This window comes from Leiobunum rupestre, chromosome 9 (genome assembly GCF_980474605.1).
Source record: "Leiobunum rupestre chromosome 9, qqLeiRupe1.1.hap1, whole genome shotgun sequence".
NCBI classification, from domain to species: Eukaryota; Metazoa; Arthropoda; class Arachnida; order Opiliones; family Sclerosomatidae; genus Leiobunum; species Leiobunum rupestre.
The window spans coordinates 26710201-26733820 of NC_143392.1; the positions used below are offsets into that span (position 1 = coordinate 26710201).

The 23620-nt window shown below is 35.9% G+C and overlaps 1 protein-coding gene across 2 annotated transcripts in view; it reads right to left on the bottom strand.

The window, feature by feature from the left end:
- Positions 1–23620, bottom strand: part of LOC149927025 (follistatin-related protein 5-like) — a 233649-nt gene that overhangs the window by 202402 nt on the left and 7627 nt on the right. For both annotated transcript variants that reach the window (XM_090158325.1, XM_090158324.1), the window contains exon 2: positions 21393–21510. In XM_090158325.1, coding sequence (XP_090014451.1) covers positions 21393–21473 — 81 coding nt within the window. In that variant the 5' untranslated portion in view covers positions 21474–21510. The remainder of the gene's footprint in view (positions 1–21392; positions 21511–23620) is intronic.

Sequence of the window (23620 nt, forward strand, 5' to 3'; positions counted from 1 at the left end):
ATTATTTGGCCCTTCGTCACGATTGAAAATTCAATTGGTTTTTTTATAGTCTAAAATTTCTAGAGATTCTCTGAGGTCAAGTTTTACATAGTTATCGATTTTACATATTATTTTACTTTCATCAAATAGTTTGGAATGGCGAGGGTTATTTTTATATGTTCAGCTAGAGCAGACGAATGGGTTTTATTATTTTTAAATCATTTTTATGTTCGTTTAGTCGGAATTTAAAATTGCGCTTTGTTTGGCCAATATAAGCACCCTTACATGTGCATGGAATTTTGTAAACACCGTAGCTTTCGGTGATTAGGGATTTTGTCTTTTTTTGGGGCTAGAGTATTACTAATTTTATTGCATGGTTTAAAAACAGGATTAATTTTGCATTTACTGAGAGTATTGCCTACTTTTTCGGATATATTTTTTTATGTAAGGAATAACTGTATATATTTTTTTATTTTTTTTTCATATGGAATATTGGTGGTTTTATTTATTAAATGTCTGCTTTTAACTTTCGAAATAGTCTGGTTAATTATGGTTTCGTTGTATCCTTTATCGTTTCCTATAGCTTTTATAAAATTTATTTCGTTATCTAGTGAGACTTGGTCTGATGAGATCTTAAAGGCTCTATATATGTACGAGTGGAAAGCTGTTGTTTTTTGACATTGGGGATGATTGGAGTTAGCGTGTGAGGGTAGAGACACTGAGAATGGTTTTCTATATACTGATGTGGAAATTTGATTATTATTTTTTGAGATTAGAACGTCAAAGAACCTCACCAATTAAGAGTTTTTATTTCGTCTATAATTTTAATTTTTAATGTTAATGAAATCAACTGTCGATTTTTCTGTTATTGAAAAACTACAAAACTATCATATTATTATCATATGACTTACAATATCATTTGTGACATAAATTACATATTGCCTTTAAATAAAATAAATTTAAATGATAAAATAAAATCTCCTTTTACTGACTCCAACACTTTTTTCAAGATAATATAAAACCGGGATAGGTACATTTGTTCGAATTTCAATCGTCCGAACCGCCAAAATAACAAATGTTTCAATTGTTCGAATTGGACAACTTGTTTGTTTCATTCGTCCGAATTCTGTCGCTAAATTAGTATTTCTTATTGCTGTTTTTTGTGGATATTTTAGGTTAGGTTAGGTTCACGTGAATGTTACTATTTTCTTATATTAAAAATATTTAAAAAAAAACCATTCCTAATGTTCGAAAAAACGGACAAAGGATTATTCGAACAAATGAAATTCGCCAATAAAGTTAACATAAATTGAACGACTAAATCACCAACAAAAGTTGTGATACATTTTCCGGGCAAATGAAATACGTTTTTGGACATACGATCCTGTTTTCCGGCATTCGGAAAATTTTACCACCGTTCGGACGAATGAAATTCGAACAAATGTACCCAAATCATAAAAACAATTTAATTGACTTTTAAAAATTAATAAAGAATTAAGATTTTCATTTTGTCTATATTTTAATTTCAAATAATAAATAAATCATCTGTCAATTTTTCTGTTATTGAAAAACTACGAAACAATCAAATTCTTATCATATGATTTATAATGTCATTTGTGACATAAATTACATATTGCCTTTAAATAAAGTAAATTTAAATGACAAAATAAAATATCCTTATCAACTTATTTCAAGACAATCTTATATAAGTAACCGAGCAGATGGTATGTTCATCATTTCCAAACAACGAACAAAAAAAAACTGACAACATCTGCTCGACCTTGCCAAATTCTGTTTGAAAATTTCTTTAGAATCCGCACACAACCGCGACCACTTCCAGCCTTCAGTATCCCCGCAGTTTATGACTCGAAGGCATAACAATTATCCTCGTATAGAAAAGCTGGATTAATTATTTAGAAAGATCGACAGGAACTTCTTCAGTTCTTTCTTAACGAAGAAATGGTACCTATAATAGAAGTGCACGCACGAGCCCACTTTGCCGCCCACCCTACCGCCCCATTCGGTTATCCATTTCACGGACCAGTGCCGATGGTCTCTTTTTTTGGCCACTATCCCTTTACCGTGGACAATTGCAGATGACAGTAGCAAATGGGCAGTTCAGCAAGGAGCGTCAAGGGGTGGTTGGGCTGACAGCGGACGTTGTCAAAGGGAGATGACGAAAGGCGAAGATGTCTTAGGGTCGTTCAGTTAATGACCCCTTCGAGGAAAGAATGGCAAATCGCTTTTGTCGCGTTGGACCACCTTCAGGAGAGGGCGGATATGTACGTGACTGACGTGCCATCCAACTAACTTCTTAGGTGGATACGATCCCGAGGTGGAGTGACAGTTGGGCGTAATGCGGACGAATGGTACAGTCTGCGTTGACTTACTTGATTTGTAATGTAATACCCGGTTGGTCTTGGGGAGCCTGTCAATAGCTCTTTATATAAAAAACGAGAGGTCCAGTGATTACGTTAGATTCATCGTGCAGTTTAAGTTAGAGAGCTCGCACATATTTTTGTTTTTGTTGAGCTCGCGCGAAAACGCACGAGACCCTCTGCACGGAAATATTAGGAAGCGCGCGCTCCAAAAAATAACACTTTTTATACATGTATGCGCATATATTATTTTATAGAAAGAGCTATTCGAATCTGCACGATATTTATCCAGAATTTAGTCCCCTACTAATGATCTATAATCTGATGTGTATCATTTATTTCAGTATTTATGAGAAATTGGTATCAGGAGTTCATCAAGTTGGCTGTATTTAACTTTTAACAGTGTTTGTACGCGTTTAAATAAATCATATTTATGAAAATAATTGGAGGATGATTTGGGGGTAAATTATTATAATTATCTTATCTTTCATTGGTTGCCATATGGCCTTCCAGCTGCTGTGTAGTTTCGCTAATGCACGATAGGTAGCTCTACGGTAAAGGATTGATTTTTAATTAAAATTTAGCTTAACAGATGGCGTTCCGGGGGCATCAATTAACATGACGTACCACGAAGAGATTGCTAATGCTTTATCAATATACAATTGTTACGTTATGATTCCCTAGCGGAAATTAAACTTTAAATATGAAAAGCATTAGTTTGATAAGCAGGGTTATCAAGAACCAGCCAGATTTTAAGCGCCAAAAAAATCTATGGTTAAAACCACTTTTTTCATTAAAAAAAATATTTAGAAATGAATTAGAAATATTGAAAATATTAAATACTATTTATAAATAGAATACTGTATAAAAAATGCAGTTTCTGAATTTTTTCTTCCAAAACGAAACAAAAACTTAAACTTCACTTTTTGTCGTAAGTAATGAGAGCTAGATATAACCAATTGAAGATCTTATAAAATTCATTTTGCACGTGAAAATACGCCGCCATGTTAGGGTATAAAAGCAGGTCTGCTATACCTCACAATGTAACGGTACTGTCACGCGCATAAACGTAATTTTGAAATCGGTCAATAGTCTTAGTCGATAATTCAAAATAACGGTCAAAACACCGCCGATCAGTTTAGTAAAATATTTTCGGCGGCGTAATCGTCGGCCATTTTCGGTATGGAGATACAGGCCATGTTGTCAGAATTTATAGCCCGGTGTACCGGAAAGAGAACCACACCACCGGAGGCCTATCATCAGAATGCCCTACGCCAGCGTCCACAAGCCCGGACAGGTGACAAAACCAGCATGGGTAGCAGAACCCCACTACTGATGGTCGCACCCTCGACGCAAGCCGCTCAACCCAGCAGAAGGTGCAACAATGGGACGACCAGCCCGCCACTTCGCACACAGCAGTGGGACAGAGAACGGATGCTCTAGCAACTCCGGCCGACACCCCACCTATAAAGGCAGGGAGCCAAGCCCTTTGGAGAGAGCTCCTAAAGGGGAACGGCGGGCACACAGCAGCCCGCATAACCCGGCACAGCTGGCACCGGAGATCCCGGTGGGAGCCCAAAAGGCCGGGAGATGGGTCCGCCGTGCCCTCATACGGAGGCCCGCAGCCCCACAGCAGGCTACTCAATCCGCCGAGGCGGCCAGTTTGCCCGGCCCCTCTCCATTAGCCTGGGCCGAAGCCCAGTATCCAGCCCACACCTGACCGAAGTCGGAGGTCGGAGATAGGACCCTTTGGACGGAGCTAACATCTCCCAGTGCGCCACCGCCCTTACGGGTTACAAGAGCCGGACCCCGACTCCCCGGTAAAGCCACCAGTTATTGCACACTCCGACCCCTACAGGCCAGAAGGCAGGCAAGGTTGCCTAATTTCAATATACCGAAAACGGCCAACTCTCTCAAATGTTTTCGTTTTCAAAACGAAAATTTTGCGCCGTAGCTATAGACTATTTGAGCATTTTTGAAGTAATGAGGGCTAGATATAAGCAATTTGAGTATTTACGAGGTAATGAGGGCTAGATATAAGCAATTTGAGTATTTACGAGGTAATGAGGGCTAGATATAAGCAATTTGAGTATTTACGAGGTAATGAGGGCTAGATATAAGCAATTTGAGTATTTACGAAGTAATGAGGGCTAGATATAAGCAATTTGAGTATTTACGAGGTAATGAGGGCTAGATATAAGCAATTTGAGTATTTACGAAGTATTGAGGGCTAGATATAAGCAATTTGAGTATTTACGAAGTATTGAGGGCTAGATATAAGCAATTTGAGTATTTACGAAGTATTGAGGGCTAGATATAAGCAATTTGAGTATTTACGAAGTAATGAGGGCTAGATATAAGCAATTTCAGAATTTTTTTTATTAGTTGGTTTTAACCAGCTTAAACCACCGGTTACAACTAGTTTTAATCATACTTGATTTTTTAATTCAAATTCAAATTCAAAAATGTTTTTATTTATTTTATCATTACAATACGGTGTTTGAGGGCCAAGTCTTCAAACGACTTATAGCCCTCATTTTTTTTACATTAATAAATAAAGTTAATTCGGGAATAAAAAAAAATCAAGATTTCTTAAAAAAAACAAAACAACAAAAAAATAACAATTAATTTTCACATAATAAATTTAAAAATCATTTAGTAATTTTTCTTTAAAAAATTTTGTGACTGCACCTACTGTCTTTAATTCCTGTATTTAGTTAAAATATAAATTGTATAGATTTACACCTTGATAGAATATTGAGTTTTGTTTTTTGGAAGTAAGACATAAAGGTGGTTTTAACAGAATATTTTGCCTAGTAGTTCGGTTTTCAATACCGAATTCAAACAACGTTGTATTCCTGCTGTTAGTATTTTTATAGATAAATTTTAGGCATGACATTTTATACAATTGATAAATATTGGTAAGTTTGTTTTTTAGAAATAAGTGACTCGTTGGTGCAATCCAATTTAAATTTAAAATTACTCTCAAAACTCGATTTTGTAAAATATTTAATCTGTTTAAATTGTGGTTTGACGTATTACCCCAAACTACAATGCCGTAGTTAAGGTACGAATAGAAAAAACTGTAGTAAAGGTCGAAAAGTGCGGTTCTTGGAAAATATTATCTACATTTTCGTATTAAGTATGTTGCGCTCGCCAGTTTTTTGCATAAATTATTAATTTGGATGTTCCATGTCAGTTTATCATCTATCCAGAACCCCAAATATTTAAATCAATGAGCTAATACCCGGCCACCTGAATTGAAGGCTCTAAAAGTCGCTCAATGACTTAGGCCTAAGTCGGTGCCTTGGGTATTAGCCTAGCTGATTATTATTATTATTATTAATTTAAAAAAGCCGTTTTTCCCCCAACCCTGTAGATAAGGGTTCTTTGTTACTCCGTCCTAGCGAACGTAACAATAGGTTGAAGAAAGCGAAAGGAGAATCTTCATTATTTCAAGTTGTTGTTTGGACAGTGCGCAGTTAGGCATGAGAAGTATGGCATTTAGCAGGAGACGCCGAGTCTGGCCCAAGTTCTCGGAGTTAATATATATAAAAACAAAGTTATTTGTCTCATAAATATTAGACGCGCGACTGGCTGGTATCTCGTTAATCGTTGTGACAGGCCCCGTCCAATAAAGGCGGCTCCGCACTTTCAATGACATTGGTCATCATGTCCGAGAGACTTAAAATATGGCCACCCACATCCAAAGAAAAGGTTTGTCTGCCAGAAAGAACAACAACGAGCGCCCCCCCGCGGATTAGTTCCATCTCCCTCTCCGCTTAAAGGGTAATATACGGCTGCCATTCTCCAGGAGAGTGGTAGTGTGATGGGCCGGAGCCAGCCTGCAACGCGTTCTATCCAATTTGACGTAACGGCAAACGCCAGTCCTTATTTTCTCGTTTGATCTTCGTTGGCGTTTGGGTCTTTCGAATGGCCAAAGGCTGCGTGTGTGTAGGCAAAGAAAAACACGTCGGGCCGTCAAGTAGGCCGCGAGGGGTCTGGCTAAGTAGAGGGTTTTTGGCGGAGTGTGGACATTCTGCATAGAGGCGCCTTTTCACGTCGAATTTCGATCAGGATAAACGGGACTCGACTGCTGGTCTCTGACTGGCCAGCCACCTCTCGCGGAGGTGTCCAATAGCGAATGCCGCCGTCAGAAACCCCAAAGGGAGATAACCCTCATTCTAACCTATTGCGTTTGGATATGGCCAAGGTGCGAACCAACAAGTAGTCTCGACTAGGTATCCTTCCAGCTAGGAGCGACAAACACAGCACCGCAAACAAGGAGAACGCAACCCGTAAAAAATCGTGCATTTTCTCGCGTACATTTTTCATTGGTTAGACGCCTTAGCGCCTGCTGCCGTCGGAAGGGGAAAATTCGGAAATTGTCTTCCCCTTTCCGTAAAATGTTCAGCGTAAAGGCTCGTCCAATGAAATTTGTACACAACACTGCGTTAGCGTGTTTAAAGGCTAGCTGCGTTCTTCTTGTGTTTGTTGCTCCTAGCTTCCATATTCGTATATTCACCCTTCACGGCGAGGGGCTTAACTACTCTGAGAAAATGTGTACACCAGACTTCGGACTTCAAATGACTTTGTCATAAAATTTCAGACTTCGCGAGATTTTTTTGGGAGGCTTAATTAAAAAAAATTGAGAATTCAAAAGATTTCATCATTTTTTTTTTAAACTTTGCTTGAAAGATTCGAATTTTTTTAACGACTTCGTGAAATGTGTACACCAGATTTCGTGAGTGACCACACCTAAATGAGGAACATTTTTATCTTGTCTATACTGAAGTTGGCGCTCACAACATTAGGGGGCTCACCTGTTTCTAATTAATAACGGCGCGCGACTCAAGCTTGGTGTGGTAACTTTAGTACTAATTCATTTTAATCCCAAATATTGAGTACGTTGGGTTTGGATGCCGGTGCAAAACGTTTCAAACCAAAAGCTCTAGTCTATAGCTATGTATATAATTATAATCGGAATCTTACATAAAATTAGCCAAATTTCTATAGAAATTATGTATGATTATAATCGGAATCTTACAGAAAAAGTAGCTACATTTCTACTGACAGTCTATAGAATTATAATCGGAATCCTACGGAAAAAGTAGCTACATTTCTATAGACATTCTAAATAATTATAATTGGAATCCTACAGAAAAAGTAGCTTCATTTCTATAGACATTCTATATAATAAAAATCGAAATCCTACCACAAATAAGCCAATTTCTACAGGGTGTCCACTAAAATATGGACCAGGGCGAATATCTCCAAAACACTTTTGGGTACGAATTTGAAAATGTTAGGTTACAAAGAGTGTGTAGGGGGAAACCTACTTTCAAAATTTCGATGACCTTGAAGACATGTCTTCAATGTCATCTAAAAACTATATCGAGAACCGTAAGTGTTAGAAAGCTGGTTCCAATTACAAAAGTTTTCCCCGTCACGTTCTACGCTTATATAGCGTGAACCCGATCGGATTCGACCAATAGGAAGTCGAGAAAAAATTTACCAAAACCACAAAGGTCGTAAAAGGGAAAATTGCAAGAAAGCGCTAATAACTCCAAAACAAGTCATGTTACATTATCGAAATTTGCTAGACATTCTCATCATGGTAAGTGATTTTAATATTCAGAAAATTGTATGACCTTGAACCGAGCCTTGACCCATGTCTTCAAGGCCATACTTAAATTATCTCGAGAATCATTTGCCCCATTTTATAGAAACTCTATAATCGAGTTAAAAATTATCAAAATTTCTATATAATTATAATCGAAATTCTATAGAAAAATAAACGAAATTTTTCAAGATTACAAATAAATTTCTAGTTTTTTAATAGAAAAATTTATAGGGTACTGTCTAGATTACCAAAAATCCCATATTGTTTATGAAATTTTATAACATTTTATAGAAAGTCTATAGAAAAAGTTCGTACGAGAGGACAGAAAAACGGTGCATCGTAGGTGATCTTTGTCAATGAAGAAAAGAAACGTAAATTTATGTCTCCTATTAAACCGACTCCTTCGGGAAATAGTCAAGCACCGAGATGGGAAAACGCCAGAGTAGTAGAGACGGGTTATACGATGCTAAGACGTTTTGCCGTGGCTCTATATAGTAGTATAAGCGTGAGTGGGTGGGCAGCTGTCGGCGACACATCCCTTTGGTCCAGCCACGGCGGTCAGTCGAGAGGTGTCGACAAATGACTCGCAATTTACGCTAGATTACCTTTCGTTGGCTATCGGCGGCCAAACACACTGTGCAACCCTTCAATTGGCGCGTGCGCAGGAGCAGCCTTTCACTTTATTAATCTTAGGACGTAATAAAGGAAAAAAGCTGCGAAAAATACTCGTTCTTTTCTACGTCCCGACGATAAGAAATGTGACCTACGAGTACTCCGCCGTTCCGTACCTTCGCGGCTAAGTCCGCTGGGAAGTCGCGAAGGATGACGTTATAAATTTGTCACGGACGACTAACTAAAGACTAGCCGAACTGGTGGCGCCTCTTCCGCCAATAAACAACATTAGAGTAAACGGCGCATTAGCGTCCGATAGGTGGCGCGGTTGGTCGCGCTCTATTCGGATCCCTTTCTTTTGAACCCATCGCTTCTCTCGTTTAGTCTTAGCGCGTAGACTTTACATTATTTTCCTCGTTATTCATTGGTTTCATTATTTTATGACGTATATAGATGAAAAAAGTTTTGCGGACGCGGTTTACAGTTTTTGTTCTTTCTCTTCGGGATAAAGAAAAATGTACTCTCCCGAGAGTCGGGCTTCTTCGGAAGGCAGCCACGCGTGAAGGACCGACAGTCTCGACGGGGTGTCGACTATTTTTCGCTTTCTTGTTTCGGCTTTTTCGGAAACTTTACAAACAGGCATTAAGGAAAGTTTGCCAGTTTTTAAGCGACTGCTTTACCCTTCAAGATTTTTGGTTGTATTTTTAAAAGTTCTACAGAAACTAATATTTTTTTTTAATTTTGGAAAGTGTGATGCTGTTAGGAATTTTATACAGGGCTTGCTTGCTTACAACCATACTTGTTACCACTACCATAGACTAGCAAGGAGACATCCCGATGTGTAACAAACCGATTTTGTTCAAACTCGGGGGATTGGTAGATCTTCATGTATCATGAAAAATCCTAAAGGGAATTTATTCAATGGGCAACCGTTTTGCCATGGCAACGAAAAATGTTTACATACATGAATCGGTGGGTTACACTTAGGGATGCCTCCTTGTAAGAAATGTGAGCACGTTTCTTAGTCTATGCCACTACTAAAGACTAGAAGACATCGTACTTCATTACTCGTAATTCTAAATAACATTGAATTTATTAGCTACAGTAGGAACCCATACCTCAACTTCTGGCGACAGATTGTCACACAACAACTTGAGAGGGAAGCGCGCGCAGAGGGGCCAAAGCCGTCAGAGTGATCTTACCATACGCCATACGGCAGTAAAGCATTCCAAGTAAAGGTATGGATTCCTGGCTACAGCTATTTTCAGAGTAACCTGTTACCTCAAATATCACGGGTCAAAGGTCAAATTTTGGAATTTGGACTCGTACTTTCCAAACTTCAATCAAGTCAAATAATTTAGCTACTTTTTTAACTCTTACGAATTTCCGCCGCACGTTGTCGATGTTTGAGTCGGTCAGGATAATAATGAAAATTAGAATCCCCGCCAGATGTCGTTTGCTCCGACTGGTGAATGTTTTAAACCAAACGAAGGTTCGTAAGCCATTAACCCATAAATATTATAGAAATAACAATGCGGAAGGTGGAATTTCGTGCAGGCCACGTGATTATAATGGTTTTCTCAACGTGGCACGTGTATCACGGTAGAAGCTACTTTGAAGGCGAACCGAAGTGAAGAAGACCATAAAACGATATTTCACGACCATAATCACGCTTCGTCCATAAATCGCTCGCCTTATCGTATAATGAATTTCTAAACGCCCCCTGGCGGAAGTTTCCCCACCACGTGACCCATCCCGGCACTACTTGCCGGGGCGGAATGTAACCCTCCGCGTCGATAAGTTCCTCCGGGGAATTCCGAACATCCGGCTTTCGCTCCCTGCTCAAATATTTCACCGGTACTTTATTATCCATTTTACAGCCTTCCAGCTTTCACACTATTATCGCCCCCGTAATGTCGCTTTCCTACCGTAGCGTGGTACGTACGGTACTCGCGAGTTCAACGGTACATCGACCATTGTCTTAGATAGAACATTTTATTACCAACGGCGTGTACACTAATCCTGGTTAGTGTTTGACAAAGCCCGCATCCGCGTCTAACCGTAATAGCAGTTACCGCGTTGGATAAACAGTGTACCCCGTCTTACCTTTCATTGACAAGTTGTCCCGTCGTAAGACGTCGATATTTTATGGTTAAGAAATTTTGACGTTTCCGCGTGTGGCGTAACGGGTCCTTGGGGACACTGTCGGGGGAACTGATGGTCTCTTGTCCCGCGGTGAAGTTATCTCGTTACGAGCCGTACTTAAACGCGAGCTGTTACAACTGATGTTTGACATTGTTTAAACGCGACGTGGCAATTCTCACCTGACAATGAAGACATTAGGGGCGACAATATCTCTCCCAGCTCCAAAATCGATTATGTCATTTTTGAAGGTGAAATGTTCACGGGTGGAAAGCTTTTGATTGTGTGTCGGACGTTTTTTTTTAATGATTTTTAAATAATAATGGATTCTCGTGATTTAGATAACGGCTTAAGAATTGTACAGAAATTTTTGTGTTTTTTAAAGGGATTGGATCAATGAATTTTAAATCTCTGCCTTCAGGTGGGGTAGCGTAGTGGTTAGCAGTTTCGCCTCGCAGCAATATGAGCCGGGTTCAAATCCCACTTGTGGCACTGAAAAATTGTGAGTGAAAACTCGGAACCACTCCTTCTTCGTAGAGTTTGCAAGTTATCTCCCCACGGGTTAAAGGGGTTTTGCCCCGAGTTCTTCAGTTTCCCCTTTCTTTAAAAAAACCATGTTGAGGTTAACGGTAATATTGAGTGTCGGGAGCTGTTGGCTCGCTTGGCATGAAGAGCTCGCCACCAGCCTCCTACGCATTGTAACCCGGCCACCTGAATTAATGGCATTAAAAGTCGCTTTTAACATGGGCTAAGTATTAAGTGGTGCCTTGGGTATTAGCCTAACTGATTTTTTATTATTAATATTTAATATTTTAAATAAATATTAATTTAATAAGCACCTTTAACGCTTTTATTTACAATAATTTGTATGCATTCCAAGTAGAAGTATGGATTCCTGGCTAGGTTCAACAAAAGCTATACTCGAATTCAATGTTACCTTCGACCACTACGAAGGCGGGTATTTTTCAGCCTCCGCCGGAAAAAATAGTCCGCTACATAAAGTGATCTATGTTAAATATTATTAGATTAGAGTTGAGTGAAATTGATTATCTGTCACTGATATCAGCTAGGCTGATACCCTTGGCACCACCTTAGGCCTAAGTCTTCGAGCGACTTTTAAAGCCTTTATTTCAGGTGGCCGGGTTGTAATGCGTTGGAGGGTGTTGGCAAGCCCTTCATGCGACGCGAGCCAACAGCTCCCTACACTAACTATAACCGTTAACCTCAACAAGTTTTTATGGAAGGGAAAACCCCTTAAACCAGTGGGGAGATAACTTGCAAACTCAACGCGGAAAGAGTTGTTACGAGTTTTCACCCAGTGCCACAAGCTGGGATCGAACCCGGCTCCTCTTGCTGCGAGGCGAAAGTGCTAACCACTCCATGTAGTAAGAGCTTGCTTGAAGAGGCTTGTTAAAAAATTGGTATTTCCATAAAATATTTTCCCACCTAAAAATTTAACATCCGCTTCTACATTAAAACGATCATGGCAACCTTGTTTCTAATATTTTACAACTAAGGACTAACGATTGGACAGAAAAAAGCACATTTTTCTATATGAATTAACATGATGATTTATCCGCACGAGCTTCAGTGCAAAGCCCGTAAGTTGCGAGATAGTTTCTTTATCTGTGGGTGCTCTTATTTGAAAATTACGCCTTTTAAAAAACGATATGAGACAACGTTTTTGGAAATTTTGTTGGTCAACACTGGTTGTGAACCAAATTGCTCCGTCTGAATGGACAACAATTTTTCACGTGTTGGCCACATAAACGCATTTGTTGGTGAAGTTTTAAAGAACGTCATGTTTTTCTAATCAAGGTTTAACTATAAATATTTAAATACAATAACAATTTTTAAATACAATAATTTATGTACTCATTCTTTTGTTTACACAAAACTTGATGAAAATATGTAAATTGACGTATTTTTAGTAGGTAAGGTGTTTTACTGCAGAAAAATATTAAACAACGATATCGCAATTTACGCCACTATCCCCAAAACAAAATGTAAAATGTAGAAATAAAAATATAATAAAATCAAGACTCTAAATTTGTACCGAAAACTCGCGCTTTTTCTACGTAAATTAAATGACTTTTTGTAGCATCGTTGTTGAGATATAAAATGGTCTGCTTAGATATTTTATGTGATAAAAGTACTTTTAGAAATAGCGGCAAATTTCACGGGCTTAGCCCCTAAATATTTGCTTATCCGCTATACAAATACATTGAAAGGCATTTTGCAACTCGTCACTTGAATAAATAAACAAGAAACTAAGAGTATATCGAAATTCAAAAGAAAATCACTAGCTTGGCACTAAACATACAAAAATATTTGCAACAGACTTCTTAAAAAATCTTATATACATGATTATGAAAAGACTTAGCTAAATATTTCCTTAGAATATACGTTTTTCAATATCTATTGAAAATAACCCAAAAATTCTACATAAATATTTTTATATTTTAGCAATTAATCTGTGTAGAACTTCTATAGAATCTATGTTTATATAGAATATCTATAGAATATTTTACATTTATATCGAATATGTACAGAATATCTATGGAATATTTTACATTTATATCGAATATGTACAGAATATCTATAGAATATTTTACATTTATATGGAATATGTACAGAATATCTATAGAATATTTTACATTTATATCGAATATGTACAGAATATCTATAGAATATTTTACATTTATATCGAATATGTACAGAATATCTATAGAATAATTTACATTTATATCGAATATGTACAGAATATCTAAAGAATATTATACATTTATATCGAATATGTACAGAATATCTATAGATTATTTTACATTTAAATCGAATATCTACAGAATATCTATAGAAAATTTTACATTTATATCGAATATCTACAGAAAATTTTACATTTATATCGAATATCTACAGAATATCTATAGAAAATTTTACATTTATATAGAATATTAAAGATTATTTGACCTTTATATAGAATTTATAAAGATTATTGGACCTTTATGTAAAAATTATTGTAGATTATTTTATATTTATATAAAATTGGTATAGAATATTTTAGAGCAAAAACACGAGAACCACCAATGGTCTAGAGAGTGAGGAGTAAAAACGCGAACAAGTAAAGAGACCAATAAGTAGGGGAGAAAACTAAACTTTAATGGGGAAAAATATGCGGTACTTCGGCCGATAGGCCTTCAAGGCGAAAAACTTTAATAGAATATGTTACATTTATATAAAATTTGAATATAATATTTTACAATTATATCGAATTTCTATGGTATATTTTACATTTATATCGAATTTCTATGGTATATTTTACATTTATATCGAATTTCTATGGTATATTTTACATTTATATCGAATTTCTATGGTATATTTTACATTTATATCGAATTTCTATGGTATATTTTACATTTATATCGAATTTCTATGGTATATTTTACATTTATATCGAATTTCTATGGTATATTTTACATTTATATCGAATTTCTATGGTATATTTTACATTTATATAAAATTGAATTGAAAAATAATTGAATTGAATTGAAAAATTTCTACAGAATATTTTACAATTATATCGAATTTCTGTGAAATATTATACATTTATATAGCATTTCTATAGAATATTTAGTAAGGGTATAACTAATTTGTTTCCAAGATAACAAATATTGAATCGCATTCTTCCCATTCAATCAGTATTGACATACAATATTGAAACAGTCATAAAGCCGCGCGTACACGTTACATAAAAAAAGTCATTCTAATTTGAATATGTAAATATAAATAGATTTTGACCTTTGCGATCTACAAACATCGTCGTCCGCGAAGAGAAGATCAATTTAGTCCCGTAAAAAATCGGGGTCAGCCTTAGTCCTAACCCTATCAAGATATGTGTGTTTTTACCCCAACTCAATTCATAATTCAAATCGCACTATTGCATGCGACGAAAAAAGTTCCGAGATTGTAATCCCGAAATACACGATTCAGTCAATGATATTGAGAGCGAAAACGTGGCAGACTTTACCCTATAAATATACGTTTCGCAACACTCCCAAGTTGGACTGTTTGTCGGGTAATATGGGTCCCGGGGTGCGTGCGACGGAAATGCGTCATCACCGAAAGCAGTTTAGAGTTTCGGAGAAATGAAAAGGAAAATAATAATATTTTTACTTCCATCAAGATAAATTATGTATGGACTTTTGATAATACTTTCGGGAGAAAGGAATGCTTTTTTGGCAGTATAAATTGACAGGTGCAAAATAACTGGAAAAGAAGGTATTTGCGATTTTTCGAGTCTGTTTTTGGAGCAGAAAATGGCTTTTCGTGCCTAGAAATCTTTTGTTTGCGGGTCTATTACTTAGATTAGTATTTTATTTTCCTAGAGCATTTCAATAAAAAATATCGATTATTATGTCTAAAGGGCGTGTTCAAATTTTGAATGTAAATGTTAATACCAAGTAGTATTTGTTTAAGACGAAGAACGTGTTTATTGTACTGAGAATATACCTTCTCTTTCAAACGAAAATTTTCCATTTTTCAAATTACATAGCGCCATCTGGTATGGGCCCGTAAAACCTTTCATTTGTGAAGAGTGTTTAAATAGTTAAGGAAAAGATCAATTTAACTAAAAATTTAGTTATGGTAATTTCAATTAAATCTTAATTTAACGATTTAATTCATCAAAAGTAGAGAAAAACGTTGGTAAATTATTAATTAGTATGTAAGTAGATTTATTCCGTCTGAGACCACATAAATCCAAAGAGACTCGTAATGTTACTATAAAAAAAGAAATTATCTTCGACAAAATTTTTAAAGGTCGCGTGATGCGCCATCTGTGATCAGTTTTAACAAGCTTTGAAGGTTCTTATTGAATTAATTTTAGCTGAAATATTAAATATTAATAATAAAAAATCAGCTAGGCTAATACCCAGAGCACCACCAACGCGTAGGGGGGTGGGAGCAAGCCCTTCATGCCACGCGAGCCAAAAACTTGGGAAATTTACTATCACAGTTTTTTCATATTTAAACCTCATTTTTAAAAGTTTACATTAATGATGGTGCCACCAAACCTTATTTAAATTAATTACGTCTGTACTTCTATAGTCTATAAACTAGTCACCTCATACGTTCTCAGTTACCTAAACACGTTCTTGTTATTCTTTTATCAAAAGCGGTATTGAAAATTAAACATCATGACTAACAGGGATTAAAATCTTTCTTCCAAGAAAAAGATATATATAATTTAATAAAAAAATGTGAAGGAAAATAAATTAAAAATGACTTCATGACTACGATATTTCATTTTCCCGTAATTTAATTTTTATTATTAAACCGCCCAACAAACAGTCATCTTTAATATTAAACTATCTTGGAGTTCACTTCGTTTTTTTTTAAACCCAAGAGACGGCGAAATTACTTTCGAATTTTCTAAATATAAAAAACCACCGCTAAGAAAAAAATACGAAAACACGTTTTCGTAGCGTATTTACGATTGGTCTATTCCACCCCTGTAGTCACCCCCCCCCTTTAAAAAACATTTTTCATTATTCTACGAAATATTAAAAAAAAAAGTAAACTTAGCCCATTCTCTGGATAATTCAAGAATCAAGGCAAAAAAATAAAAATTCAGAAGGGGATAAAATAAAAAAAGGCATATTCGGTTCATTTTTCTCGTCGAAAAAGAGCCGAGCTTTACTTGTCTGTGCACGGATGATTATGCAAATTATGCATCAGGGAAACATTCAACTTCCCTCTTTTCCCCCCTCCCCTCCTCGAAAAAAACCTAACGTTATTTTTTTACGGCACAGTGACAGCTTATTTTAGCCGCGGCAGAAGCCTATTACGAAATAGATTTTTTGGTTTTTCAACTTTTTAGTTTTTGTATGTTTTTTTTTTTTGCACCTTCTAAAGTTAACTGTATTTCGGTCTCGATGATATTTCGGTATGAATGAAATAGGCCTGTTATTTTTTTACGTATTGACTGTACCCCAGCGACACCCGTCACGTTTACTGTCTGGTTAGACGTGGCTTGTTTAATATTTCTATCGAGTGAGTTACGGTTTGCGAATCCATCGGGAATCCTGTTTCGAGTTTGGGACCGAAAAACTTCAATGTAAACGTAATTTTTTTCAACAGAATTCTAAACGGCCCTTTATTTACATATTGTAAATATTTATACCCCACATTTCGTTTAGTGTTTTTGGGCGTTAAAATGTTTCGATATAAATTTTGATTAGGGTGGAAGCTTGATACTATGAAGAATTCGTATAAGTCACTAAGAACTATGGAAATTTTTAATGTTAGCACCATTATGGACCTAGAATCTGAAGGGACTAACTAGCTGTTCCAAATATTTTGACACGGTAGACGTGGCCAAAATCGGAAGGCTTACTGAGGTACAACAGCCACTTTGAAGCGCCTCAAGAATTCTGTTCAACTATCACTGCGAGAGGCTTAGTCGGGGCTTAGGCGGGAAAGTTAGGCTAGGTTTAGTTCATTAATTTTTTTAAGTTTAGACATGAAAAGGATTTTAGTGAATTTGATAAAAAACCTCAGCCATACGTGACTTACTAGTTATTTTTATTTAACACAATGGTTAATTACCATTAATTAAACTCTTAAAGAACCAATTTCAAAAATGAATGTACAAAAACTTACTAAGCCTCATCATTTAACCGACAACAACGGCGCCATTTTCTCGAAATTGAACGTGAACGGTCTACGAAACTACGCCGGAAATCGACTTCAGCGACGCCAAGTTTGTCCACATTGAACTAAAATTATCCGTGACTTCGTATTTTCAGTATTACCGCGTGCTTTTTAAAGCCTGAACAGTGAGTCCAATAAATTCTTGGTCCATGGCACCTTGAAGTTATACTTCTCAATCTGAGGGAATTAATTGGGGCTTTTTTGTGTCTACATTTTCATATAAATTATCATTTAGATAATATTAATATTTTTATATGCGAAATATTTATTATCTGACTTTATTCAATTTTAAATCAGAGTTGGGAAAAATATACCATTTGCAAAGCTGATTTTGTTCAAAGTTGGGAGTCATGTAGACCTATATGAGATACGAAATTTCCCAAACGGAGACGTTGCACTACGCATTCAATTTGCCATGGCAAATGAAAATGTTTTTGACCACTTAAAACAAAAAATCTCAATTTAAAAAAGCACGGGATTTTCTCGGTTTCATTAAAAATTTTAAATTTGAAAATCACGAAATGAGTAATTTGGACCACATTTAGCTAAATTTCATCAAGTTTGGGGAAATTTTTGGGTAAAATAGGGATTTTTTTTTGTTTTAAGTGGTCAAAAACATTTGCGGTTGCCATGGCAAATCGAATGGGTAGTGCAAACGTCTCCTTTTAGGAAATTTCATATATCATATACGCCCGATTTTGAACAAAATCGGTATTAAACACCTCGGGTTAGTTACGTCTATCAAAGGTAAAATATAACTAAATTCGAATTTAGAGAGCTTTCCGATTGACGATTTTGTAACTTCCGGCCCGTGACCTCCTGAAAAATGGGCCTCCATCGGTTGCCACAGAGCACTATCTATAGTTGGTTACCATGGTAACTATGGGGCTAATTTTTTCGGAGTTCCGGCAGGAAGTGGGTTAACGCCATTGACTAAGCTTGAGGCAGTGATTTTGAATCTAGGGTACGAGGTCTGTACAATCTTTGCTTCTATGCGATCTTGACCTTGACCTCCAACTGAACCTTTATCTATTTTTATATATATATTTATAAATTATAAACTGTATCTGTCTTAAATTTTAATTATTTTAGTGCCTTCTTAACCAATTTTGAAATTTACCATCCACTTGACTGCCACTTGAACACTTGAAAGTTCGATTTTATACAGTCTTAGACAAGTATAAGTTTGTCGAAATTTCGTTCCGTTATCTTGTCAAGACTCATTTCCGCTACGTCATCGCCACCTTAAATTTTAAGAGTCTGACAGAAGACGACTGAACAGACGACGTTTGGACGAAAGGGAAGTTAATCTTGACAAGATGGGTGAAATTAAATTTTCACTCACTGACGTTTTCGATCGACCTATTTATAAATGTTTAAGGCAGCTCTACAGATATTTTCTACGGTCTTTTCTATAGAAATATTTATAGAGAACTCTATAAAACTATTAGAGCTTTTAAAAACTTCATTGAAATTTTGTAGGAAGTCCATAGAAATGTTTTATAAATGATATCATAAGTGTGCCAGAAATTACTTTTTCTCAATGAGACCTTGTTGCGAGGATATGACGTAATTGACGTCACTTCGCAATCGATAACGGTTTTATCGTCATCAAAACTAGTTCTGGCGGGGAGGTAAGGAAATTAAAACCAGTTTTACGTGTTAGTCTGTATTTTCTTTGGTGGCTGTGAAACAAGGTCTCATTTAAAATTTTAATACAGAGATGTGAAACAGAGGCACACTTATGAGTAGTTATGTTACATATGATAATATACATTCTTGGTAATGTGGTATCACTTTAATGAAAGCCAAAGATTTAATGGCTCCAAGCATTCTCACTTGCTCAAAAACGGATGGTTATTATATATAAAATTACCAGCTAATATTCTAGTCAGTTTTAAGTTAAAAGGAACCACCTATGGACTGCATTGCAAAGGATGATAAAATTAGCGAATAAGTAGATTAGTCCATTAGAAAAGGGATAATAAAGCTAAACCCTAAACAAATTTGAAGAAATTTAAAAAAAAACTTACTAATAGCTCATACCGATAGGTCTTCGAGCAAACCAAAGACGCGAAACTCGGACCAAATAGATCTTCGAGTGCAAAACTAAATTAAATTAAATAAATTAGCCAGAAATTCCTACGGTAGACCGATTTCGTCGAATTTGGGACTCGTCAGTACCGTGCGGGAAATCTGACCCGCGACTATAACACCGAATAGAGAAACTAAGCCTAAACATTAAAAATTTCAAACCGAGTTGCATAGCCGAATAGAGGGAGAGTGGTGGAGATTAGTATATACGCAATGTTAAGTTAAAAGGAACCACCTATGGACTGCATTGCAAAGGATGATAATATTAGCGAATAAGTAGATTAGTCCATTAGAAAATAAACATCAATTATGATATGTTTGTGGATGAATATGAATTTCATCTTTAGAAGAATCGTTTTAATATTCTCAAGAGAAGAATTCCTTCTTAGAGTTTTGACGCGCCCCTGATATTTATCGGCGAGAGTACGTAGCTGTAAGTAGAACGCGAAAAGGGGACTATTTCTAGAAGATAAATTGAGTAATTTGGGAAAATGTGGGGCCGAAAGTTGACGGGGGTACGTCTGTCTCGTTTTAGACTTTCGAATCAATCCGCGTGCCATTTTTAGATCATTTCCTGTCGCGAGGGGTCTCTTCTGACCAATGGCAAAAACCTCTTTCGGGGGGGTTGGGGTAGACCTTTTGGAGGGCGGTATATACGAAAATGATCCCCGGGGTCTAGTCGGAAATGACCACCAGAGGAGGTGGGAGGTAAGAGGGACCAAACCGATGGGGGAGCCACGATCGAAGATGGTCTCCCCACGTATTCTCGAGTATTTGATACAACCAGTAAGAATCCCGCATATAGATGGCGGTATTAAAGACATATGTAGGTCAAAAGAATCATTTTTGTCGGTGCTTAACCGTCTCTAAACCTTCCAAAAGGTGAGAGCGCATTGCGCAACGCTGCAAAGTCAGCCCCATTCCGTTTCCATCCCCGGCTAAAAGAGAAAGGATTTTTATTCCTTTAAAGAAAAATCTTTAACACTCTTCTTCTAGAGGGGTCGGAGTAGGTTTCGGTGGGCCTAGGCGGATCTAGGTCTGGTAAGGTCCAAGGAACTTTTGGCAATGGATGAGGTAAGGGGGGAGGGGGTAGCGACGGAGGAAAATAGTTTTTGCGCTCTAGGTTTTCCGTAAAAAGGCTTTTACGCGCTGCCACGCGTAAGAACCCATCCGTTAAGTTACATAAACGGTGTTGGAGGCCCAAAAGAGAAGAACTTGCCCCCCCCCCTGTCTAGCTCCTCCGATATTGATTGAAAACGAATCCTTTCGCCTTTTTTTAAGATGGATGGATACCGCTGTCCAAAAAGGCAAAGTTTTCGTACCCCCGCCCCATCTTTTGCTTTGACTATCGGCCACCCCGAATATAGGTTCTCAATCCACGTTCTTCAAAAAAATGAATCGGATTGATTTTTAAGTAGGATACTTGTTTGAAAAATATGGAGCCTAGACCCCCGTTCGTATTAAGGCCTCTTTTTTGAAACGGGGGTTGGGCCAGTAAGTGAGATATTATACGAACCCTATTTCTAAAAGGACCTTTTTTTAAAAGGATTTTTTTAGGTATATTTATTTAAAGGACCTGGTCTCTTTCGGTAATGTGATATACAGGACGTGTTCTTTTTCTGGTTTTAACGCGTTTGGACTTACCTGCTTTTTTTATGCAAATTTCAACGGTGTGAAGTGCTTTGCCTGTAAATGCCTGTGTCATTTAAGTTTATATAAGGGTGTTTTACGGGCTGGGGTGTGTTTTATTAACGTCTATTTCAGTAAAATAGATAGCGTTTCGTTTTAATTAAGCGCGAGGGATGTGTTAAAGTATCACTTAGGTGGTTTAATTGAAAAGCGGAGAGACTTACCTTAGCGTTGATTGTGTGGAGTGCTAGGAGGAAGAGTAGAAGGTGAGAGGCCACCGAGGTGGTCCTTCCGCTGACAATCATGCTGACTTCCGTTCTATCTCGCTATTTCTATTTCACCCTGTAATGAGAAACATACATGACGCTGTTAGTTTTAACGGATGTTGCTATTTCCAGGTACTTACAAAGGAGACGACCCGAGGTGTAACGCACCGATTTTGTTCAAACTCGGATGTTTGTTAGACTTTCATGTAACTTGAAAAACCATAAAGGGAAATGTCTCCATAGGCAATCGTTTTGCCATGGCAACCAAAAATGTTTTTGACAACACAAAATGGAAATTTTCCCATTGAAAATAACATGGGAATCTGACCATTTTAATTTCGAACTCTTTCATTACTTTTTTATTTATATTTTCTATTTTTACCTATTTAAAAAATTGATCAGATTTCCCGTGTTATTTTCAATGGGAAAATATCCATTTTGTGTAGTCAAAAACATTTTTGGTTGCCATGGCCAAACAGTTGCCTATGGAAACATTTCCCTTTGGAGTTTTTCAAGTTACATGAAGGTCTACCAAACCCCCGAGTTTGAACAAAATCGGTGTGTTCCACCTCGGGTCGTCTCCTTGTTAGTGTCTCCAAATGGAAGACATGTAATAATAATAATAATAATATTAATAACAATAATAATCAGCTAGGCTAATACCCTTGGCACCACCTTAGGCCCAAGTCATCTAGCGACGTTTAATGCCTTAAACAGGTGGCCGGGTTACAATGCGTAGGAAAATGGTGGCAAGCCCTGCATGACACGCGAGCCGACATATCCCTATTACCACAAACTAATATACGCTCATGCAGCCTGACATTTAAATTTTAATTCAAGTTAATTTTCCCAAAGATCAACAATTATTAGTGCTTCTCGATTGCAGATTAGAGTTTAGTTATCTGAACCGAAGAAATAATTAATATAGTTCAGATATCAGATAATCTGTATTTACGTTCAGATATTATCAGATTGGTTGAATAGGGTCAAAATGCAAACCAGATTGTTTTATCTATGAGGAAATTATGGAGTAGACTGGGTAGGTAGGCTTGTTAACGTGAAACCATTGAACTTAATAAAACATAGACATCTAGCGGAAAACGTTTGAACTTAAGAAAATATTTTCGTCTGCTAGTTGTTACAATGAAACAAGGAAAAGCGTTCAATTTAATTTTCCAAGAACACAACTATACTGTTTTTTTCCAAAAGTAAAAAACAGAAAAATCATGGTAAATATATATTGTTGTAATTAGAGATTATATGTACACGCATATATGTTAATCTAGTAACACTGCCTGCCTTAAGATGGTGATATAGGCTTAGTTTAAAGTTTTAGCTTGAGCTACGTTACCGCATTGAGGGAATACAGTTTTCCATTCCAGGATACGGGTCATTCATATTTCTAAGTTTAAGTACGAAACTAATTCATTGTAAGCCGACAGACTGAATGTGAGCGGATTTCCGATATTCTATATTCCGGATTAAATTTTGTTTCAAAATTTTAATTACGGTTTATTTTAATTGGCTTTCATCAGATTATATATACACTTAGCGTATAAATCAGATAATTGTTAAGCTAACTGAATCTGGTAAGATGAAACATTGCAGATAATAATAATTTATTCATAAAAAAATAAATAATAATATATAATAATAATTTATTTTTTATAAATAATAATAATTTATTTTTTTATAAATAATAATAATTTATTTTTTTTTATAAATAATTATAATTTATTTTTTTATAAATAATAATAATTTATTTTTTTTTATAAATAATAATAATTTATTTTTTTATAAATAATAATAATTTATTTTTTTTTATAAATAATAATTTATTTATAAAATAATAAATTATAATATATAATAATAATTTATTTATAAAAAAAATTATTATTTATAATAATAATTTATTTATAAAAAAAAATTATTATTTATAATAATAATTTATTTATAAAAAAAATTAATTATTATTTATAATAATAATTTATTTATAAAAAAAATTATTATTTTTTATAATAATAATTTATTTATAAAAAAATGAATTATTATTTATAAAAATACTATTTATAATTATTTATAAACAAAACTGCAGAACTATATCAATTTATTAACCAAAACCACACATATATGAAGTAGTATAGGTTAGATTATAAATTTGTTATTTAGGATTTTAACCTTTTTAT